Here is an 8,918-nt window from a genome sequence, read left to right as displayed (position 1 = left end):
GTTATACTGTATATATAGAGGCCAATATGGGGCTCATCTCTCTAAAAAATTAGAAGTCAAAAAAAAAAAAATTACAGGAAAAAAGTTTTCAGTTATTATCCAATGATTTTAATCTCACCATTTGACAGAGTTTTCATCTTGCATTAGTCTACCAAAAGTATTAAACAACATGTAGGTGACGGTAGAAAAAGCACAAGTACTAGGGGCCTACTGACACAAAGCAAGTAGACAATACTGTTGGTGTTTCACCGACAAGTGATTTGTACACACCACTGTCCCGCAGATGCTGGGAGAAAAATGACCTACTAGATGTCACCAAAACTCAATCTGGTGCAGCCAGACGACTAAACCAGATCTATCTCTGTCGGACATCATAAATTAGACAAACAGAGACAAAACTAGTACATGTACTAGCCACAGAAACACTGCAAATCCTTGCAAGAATAAAGGCTGTCAGAACAGTCATATCATTCCCAGAGACACAAATGATTCGTATACAGACAACAAATTAAATCAACTGGGGCAAGGGGAGTGTGGTGAGGAAGAAGGAAGAAGAAATTAATCAATAACTTACAAAGACAGAAATAAAGCTAAGAACCAGGGGAGAGGGGTAGTAAGTAGCAGTAAAAGTACGCTGTATTTCAATCTCAACATAAAGCTACGGAACTGATATTCCTATCCTTTCTTGTAATGTAAGTTTATACTCTTACTAAAGTATCAGTCCCAATATATATATAAACAGAAACTGAGATGTGGTTTTTAATCTCAGGGGGGGGGGGGGGCCATACGTTTTCCATTAAAATGTCACAGACATGGATACAAACTGCTCAGTTGTAATTGAGATGACAAAACTGACCCAAGGTCAAAGCTCTTTCATCGACAACTTTCAACGAAACAGAAGGTAGAGGAATAGAAAGAGAATAAAACCCGACAGCATACTGGAAACACCAGAGTCCCAGAACAGCGTTGATGAAGTTTGAGACTAAAACAACGGTCGTAGCTCTCCGTATTAGACCGGTCAGCTCTCCAGAAAACAAGGAAGGGAGATCTCTCTGTTCAAGGACCCGGTCATTTCCAGCTTCACAGACCCACCAACTAGACAGTACAGAACTTGTCCGTAGCTTCCCCAATACCCGCAGGCTCTCTACAGCGTGAAGTCAAAGAATCGAGACAGTGGACAGGACAGAATGCGACACCACAAGCCTCTCGAGGGAGAGAGCTGCGCTTGCACAGACATACATCCCAACAGTCTCGACCTTGACTTTGCTGACGAACCCATCATCCATCTCTTGAACTTATGTGTCATCAAGCTTAGAGGCAACAGGCTGCGACTACATTTCTTCCAAAGCTTATATGGTCAGATCTGAAAAGCCTACCCTGTCAAAATCCAGTGTATCTAATACCCAAAACAGGGCATGTATAAAGAGTGATATAATATGCCACTGTGCAGGAACACACATCTGACAACAAGCAAAGGCAATGCAGTCACAGCCTAGAACACGCTCAAAACTTCTGACACGCGAGTTCATGACAGAGATGATGAACCAATTCCCAAAATCCAGTTTAGATGAAGCATTATATTAACAAAAGGGCTATTTTCGTTTTTTAAAAATTTTTTGCATTAGGGACGGACGGTGCGTTTAAGATGCAGCGTTGACAATTTCCACAAATTCTGGCTTGAGTGAAGCTCCGCCCACCAGAAATCCGTCAATGTCTTCTTTCTTGGCCAGTTCTTTGCAGTTGGAACCCTTCACAGATCCTGGGGGCAGCCAAACAAAACAAAAAAAAGGTCAGAGTCAACCAGGAAATGATACTACTTCTTTTCAAACTGCAGACAGATTTAATTTCTTACCTTGAGATTGAGCATGATTTATTTCTCATAACAAATTCACAAAAGAGTGACTTTACGGAAAACTATAAAATAAAAAATTATTTGTTCACAGTGTAGCTAGTATTAAAATAAAAGGACTGGACAAAACTCACCGTGGGCAGTATTGCATACAGACGTATCTCAAAGGCTGCCAAAAATGATTTAATAATAATAATAATATATAACATTTATATAGCTCATTTCCAAAAAAGTAGCTCAATGCGCTTTACATTGGAATACCCATTTTTCTAAACCTTTCTTACTACTTCCCTTTCTTCTCATGCAATATATATTAATGCAGACTATTTTCATCCAGATATAGGAACAGAACAACTATATAATGAAAAATAACGTTAAAAGCTTATGAAGGATAGGCCTGTAAGAACAGAAAATGTTTAAGATGTCTTTTGAAGCTTTGCGTCTGTATGCAATACTGCCCGCGTCGCCTTCCACGTAACCAACTGCTCCCAACCCCACTAGGTCAACTACACACACAAAACCCCACTAGGTCAACTACACACACAAAACCCCACTAGGTCAACTACACACACAAAACCCCACTAGGTCAACTACACACACAAAACCCCACTAGGTCAACTACACACACAAAACCCCACTAGGTCAACTACACACACAAAACCCCACTAGGTCAACTACACACACAAAACCCCACTAGGTCAACTACACACACAAAACCCCACTAGGTCAACTACACACACAAAACTCCCTTAGGTCTTGGGGAAAGGTAGCAGGTCCGTACTATTATATTGAACGTCCAATGCATACTGCCCCCCCCCCCCCCCCCCCAAAAAAGACAAAAAAATCCAATATCTAAACCCAATCAAACTTGAGACACTGTTCTAAAAATAACCCCTGCCTGAGAGACGGGGCATAACTTGGTACTGTTTCAGTAAAAGTTTTACGGCACTTGCAGCACAATAAGGTCATATAAGTGCCGAAGATTAGAGGAGTTACAAGAGAGTAACAAACACAAAAAAGAAGGTGGAGAGATCAGGATGACAGATACTTTGACAGGAAAGAAGAAGAAAACAACACTAGAGCACCATCCGCCAAAAAAGAAGGAGGAGTGACTAGGACAATAGATGTTTGATAGGAAAGAAGGAGCAGACCACATCAGGACACCCGCCAACCACCCACTAACTTGGTACAAAAATCAAACAATATCCAATTGGAATTTAGATGCCTCTGTACAGAGATCGCGACCTCAGTGCTTTCTTGTAGTATCTCCATTTTTTCAAACAGTGAGACTTCTTACTAAGCTCACTCTTTGTTAAGAGCTGTTTTCACTGTCCCTATTACAAATGGAGACGCGACAAGAAAGCACCGAGGTCGCCAGATAATACAAAGCAGTGCCGTGCTCTTCTCACCTCCGTAGATGATGCGAGTCTTCTTGGCGACATCCGCAGACACGGTGTTCGCCAGCCAGGCGCGGATCTTCTCGTGCACTTCCTGCGCCTGCTCGGGCGAGGCTGTCTTGCCGGTGCCGATGGCCCACACAGGCTCGTAGGCGATGACCACCTTGCTCCAGTCTTCGATCTTGTCTGCACGTGACCAGAGGGAAACAGACGATACAGTGACCGGCACACGGTTATACAGATCAAAAGTGGTACTTCTGGAAGTGGCATGCTGACAACCAGAGTTTCGTTTTTTTTTAGTTTGTTTAAGTATGAGTTTTGCGGCTATCGCAACTGCACAAGGCCAATTTTTTGTTTTAGTTACAAGTTTTACAGCACTTGTAACACATATATATAAATCATTTAAGTCCTAAAGATTAGAGGTGTTACTAAAGACTAACATACAAAGAAAAGAAGGGACAGAGAAGGACGACAGATGTTTGACAGGAATGAAGGAGCAAATCACACCAGAGTGACCGCCGCCAACTGCGGAGAATCAGACACTTCAAATAAAAATTCATTAGCATAAGTCGATCAAAGTCAGAAATCTTCCTCTTCAACAAAGATTACACGCTACACATCAACTTGCTGGTGTTCTGTTAGGTTAGGTACCAGAAGAGGTGGAAAGACTTATATCGGTCAAGACAATACAGTGACCGGCACACAGTGATCGGTCAAGAAAAAATGGCAGATCCTATCAGTATCAGAGATGAAGAGTTTTAAAAAGCAACGCCAAAAATCTCAATCTGAAATCAAAATGTGAAAGCAACTAGGCCTAAAAACCTACCCAACACACATGTCGACCTGGCATAGGGAGCAAAATAATACATGTAAAATTTCAACTCTGTTATCCAACTTGTGGGAAATGAAAATTCTTATCGGTCCCAGCAAAATATGGTCAGACTTCTACATTACAAACATAACACTGTTACGATTTAAAAAGCCCAGCTGAGAATCAATGTCACTTATACTGTTTTAAAATTACATTGGGCCATTTCTAAATGAATTACAACAAAAGGAAACTTTCAAATCTTCCCAGCGTACTCACCAGCGATGGCCTTCATTTGCCTGTTGATGACGTCCATGGTCTGGTTGGCCTCTCTCTCCTCCAGCTTCTCGCCGACACACGGGACCACGCCCAGACCGCTGTCCAGGGCAAACCGCGTCTTCTGGGCCACCAACTGCCGAGACATAAACCACAAACAACCGCATGTTATCGTCAATTGACAGACCTCAGCCGACGGCTGACATTTTGCGGGTGGTTGGAGAGTGCCACTGGCAGGTTCAGGTCCACATCATGTACAGACAGTATAACCCGGATAGGTCGAACACAGAAGACTTGAAATCTGCCGTTCCTTTTTTTAAAAAAATCTTTGTAAGATATTCCTCGAACTACGGATCCTTCGGATTACCGAGGGCGGTCCCAACGAATTCGAGCTATCTGTGTTATACTGCACTTCCTTTCTTCTTTTTCTTTCCCTCTGTTGTGTCTGTCTCAGTCTGTCTTGCTCCTTCCTTCCACTACTGTAGGACCATTATTGTGTTGGTGAGCTTCTCTTTACTCAAAACTCAAGTTAACATTTCCACGAAACCTTAACTGACTAAAGGCATTCATAAGTCATAGACATTACATTCCCTGCTTTGTTGCAGGAAGTTTAGTTTGAAATATGTAAACATGATTCTCAGCATTAAATAGATTCTTCTCAATTTAAGAACATAAATTTTTAAAATAACAAAACATGGAATAGACAAATCATCGATACCTATTATAAAGATAATGTGCAAAAGAAACAAGGGACATAGTCTATTAAATTAGAGATCCTTTCAAGATAACACAAACGTGTGTGATAAACAAAGTCTGCTTTATGTGGGACCACAGAGGACAGAAGGGTTATTTCAGACAGTACTTTTCACGATGGCACTGATTTATTTTCCAACCATTATGCCAGCAGTAACTTCCCTTGATTTTCTTCCGTATCTCTCTTATTTCTCGTTAATTCAGTTTATTCGAAGTATGGACATGTTGAACATATAATTGTCAAACCCTGACGTGTTCGAGTCGGTTCACGACTGCCTGTATGTCGACAAACTTTGTAAGCATTCCTCATGAAAGGACTCCGTTTAATGACTGTATAATCTTCCTCCTTTTTTTAAACCTGACTTTCTAAAAAGAGAGTGGCCTCTTTCAAGGTTCCAATTCCCCCGAATGTCTCTGTAGTGCAGACGTGAAAAATACAAAACAGTTAAACAAATCTACAATCAAGGATGCACATAGCGAAATCGTCAGGACACGGGAAACTTTTTGCCATGAACAAGTTTCGCTGCATACATGTTTCAAATACATAGAATATATATATATATATACATGACTAAGAACAAATTTGGGCCCAGAAAACTTGGATTTGTTATGTGTGTGTCTTGCTATATATGTGAGTGTTGACTATGTGCATGCTAGACTGTATCTAGATAATATATATTTTTTAACTCTTTATCTCCGGCAAACCGTTCCAAGCGGCTCGCGGTCGGAATCGCTGTGCTGGTGAGCCGCTGACAGTAGCTCGGGCACATTCCGCTACGACGACTTCAACGTCAAATTACTTTTCAGAAATTAAAAATATCTCTCTTTTATCGGGATTTCGGTGAGTAGATGAAGAACTATCTAAATAGGTTCACTTGTTGAGATTTAACAGCCAATTTAGTGACGTCTTCGTCATTTTTAGGTTTACTACCAAAAAGAGGCCTCCTCATAGTGGGTTTACCCCCCACAGAGATAAAGAGTTTCAAAGACCATACCTCGTCCGACTCTCCCATGATGTGCCTCCTCTCAGAGTGACCTGTGATGACCCATGTTGCACCCAAGTCTTTCACCATCAAGGGGCTGAGAGGGGAATATTGAAGAGAAAAAAATATACAATTAATAAATGCCCTTCTGGAATTGCATGAAATTATTACCTCATACAAGTACAACAGACAATAACAACAAAAATCAAATGGGATACATAGAAGGGGTCTTTGCAAAGTTTACGGGAAACAAAAATTGTCAAGGAATTATGGGTAGAAGTAGAGGTTAGAGAATAAACGAAGACAAAAAAAAGTTAGAAGGAGCATCCATCAATGTTACCATCCAACCACACAGCACTCAAAGGAACTTGGGTCTGACAAAATGAACTAGAGACAGGGTACTTAACTTTTGTAACAGAGCACTGGGTTGGGTACTTAAACAAGACACATCATACTATTAAAACATTAATGGTACAAACAAGATTTGTTTTGTTTTAAGTTTGACCCCGTCAGCCCTCTTGCTTCAGCTTCAGGTGTGCCTGCGTGTGTGTCATGTGTGTGTGTGTGTGTGTGTGTGTGCGTGTGTGTGTGTGCGTGTGTGTGTGTGCGTGTGTGTGTGTGTGTGTGTGTGCATGTGTACCTGATTTCTCCTGTAAAAGCACCAGATTTTTCTGTGTAGCAATTCTGAGCAGCTACTTCCACATTTGCAGGCAGACCATCTCGGCTGTATTGGATGTAGCAATATGGTGGGGCCACCACGATATCTGAAGAAGGAAAAAAAAATCGAAAACACAAATGATTATAATGAAGTTCGACACTCTGCTTCCCATCATCCACTCAAGTAGCCTGCACACTCACTACAGAGATAATACAGCAGGATGCTGAAAAAATGATGGATTATTTCTTTTAACTTAGGTCTAAAAGTGAACCAGGAGAGAGGGGTGGTGGTGTGGCGACTGCTATTCACTCTTAAAGGAAGGCCTTTTTTTCATTGAAAGCATGACAAATATTGACAATAGAAATAGACAGGCTTTAAGGTGACACTGGTCTATAACTCTAGCTCAAAAAATGACGAGCACCTGATTCCACCGTGTCGTGACAATGGCCTACAAAACTATAGGTTAACACTTAAGTTAAATTATTATGACAAATAACATGAATTGGCTTGGGGTTTGTAAAGAACTGCGCACTGTTGTTGATGTGACCGTTCTGCATGATAATAGTAAGGGTAATGTCTTGCTCTGTTCATAATTAAAATTTCTGAGATAGATAAGCAATTATCATGTTCATACATCCCGATTTCTAGAATTTATTCCTCATGGCTTTCCTTCTCCTAAATCAAAGTGGGGGTGATGGAGTCACGTTGTGGAGTTTCTCCCAATAGTTGTGGCCAGGTTTTTTCACCGGACTGGGGATAAAAAGGTGGCTTATCTTTTTTTTTTCTCACTATTAACCTATTAAGATATGATCATGAATGATCATGGTGGAATTTTTCCCTGTAAGTGTAAGTGACATAACTGATAACACAGCTCTGTCTGCTACTCGACAGCACTGTATATTATTAGAAAAGTAGGCCTAGATTTTTTATACATCTTGATCGAGAGGTAACAGGTTGTTGGTTTCAACAGAATTCAGTAGGCTAACTGTTTGTAAATCAAATTTCAAAAACACAAGTGACGAATCTTCAACAAAGTACAAAGGGACAACCTGTATCTAAAACATTTATGAGCAAAAGTTCCATTTCTTTCATCAGCCACTGCAGTGAAAGTGACCAGTGAAGTGCATCTTATTTCTTTCATCACAGTCAATGAAACGCATGAATTTTTTTTATCAGTAATAGAAAGGCATGTCTGTTTCAACTGTCAAGTGAAGCCCAGGGGAGCACTATCTTCTTTTTTGCTTTTTTCGAACTCGTACGTGAGGAAAGCCGCGTACGTTAGCACTGTGTATTAGACAACTCACCAGTGTTGCTGTTCAGAGGGCCAGTCTTCATGAAGGCAACAATATCATCAATGGACTTTTTATCGCCATTCATTTTCCAGTTACCCCCAACAAAGAATTTGCGGTCGCCAGGCATGATGATGAGCTGTTTCTGGTTATAGGATCAACCGGGTTTAACGTAATAACGGAGTTTGTTCTTCCTGGGGTAGGCCTTCAGTCTGTCAGTGGTGATCTGATCTGTGAAGCGGAGCTACCGGTAGGTTACGTCCTTGAATTTCAGGGCAGGGTCAAGGATGAAGATGAGGTCAATATTTCCGTCACTTGTAAAGCTAGTACAAATACTTGTTTGGCATACAAAAACAATTTGATCTACTTTATGCTTACACATCATTGTATACAGTCATTCTTATTCATCTCTCTCTGTTTGATGGTTTTCTCAGTTTATTTCAACCTTCAAATAGCATAATTAGTTATTCTAGATATTTTTTTTCATTTCATATTATTATGTAATTTCTTGTTTTTGTTTTATTTCCCGCGAAAATCTAATATTTCCAGTTTTAGCGGTGTTCTGTTTACTTTCGCTGATAATATGAACGATACTGTTAGGGCTAATTTTCTGCAGTATCAAAGAAAAAGAAACCCAAAAAAAAGAGGGGGGGGGGTGCTTTTTCAAAGTAGCCTATTCTATCTTTGCTTCAATCTTTCTCTCTTTTTTGTGTTAAAAGTTTATCTATGTTATATGATTTCCATTTTCCGTCCGTTCTAAATAAATACCAAATAACGGTAATTATGGAATAAGTAAAGAAATCGTACTATATTGAATTGCCAACGATTTTAAAAGTTTCAGAATTGAAATGAGCGTGCAAACTGTGCAATTCTGATCAATGTAGTACGATTTCTTTACTTATTCC

The 8,918-nt window shown here is 40.3% G+C and overlaps 1 protein-coding gene across 1 annotated transcript; it reads right to left on the bottom strand.

The window, feature by feature from the left end:
* Window positions 1-85: 85 nt before the first annotated feature.
* On the bottom strand, window positions 86-8,303 carry LOC101848772 (triosephosphate isomerase). Its single transcript, XM_005106698.2, has 6 exons — window positions 8,029-8,303; window positions 6,707-6,830; window positions 6,079-6,163; window positions 4,334-4,466; window positions 3,259-3,432; window positions 86-1,759 (listed from the first exon to the last, which is right to left on the bottom strand). The coding sequence occupies exons 1-6, from the start codon at window positions 8,141-8,143 to the stop codon at window positions 1,641-1,643; spliced, it is 750 nt and encodes a 249-aa protein (XP_005106755.1). The 5' UTR covers window positions 8,144-8,303; the 3' UTR covers window positions 86-1,640.
* Between the last annotated feature and the right edge of the window lie 615 nt (window positions 8,304-8,918).

This window comes from Aplysia californica, unplaced genomic scaffold, assembly GCF_000002075.1.
Source record: "Aplysia californica isolate F4 #8 unplaced genomic scaffold, AplCal3.0 scaffold00551, whole genome shotgun sequence".
In the NCBI taxonomy this organism is placed as follows: Eukaryota; Metazoa; Mollusca; class Gastropoda; order Aplysiida; family Aplysiidae; genus Aplysia; species Aplysia californica.
Note: the sequence above shows the minus strand (reverse complement) of the source record. Positions and strands in the feature narration are given on the sequence as shown.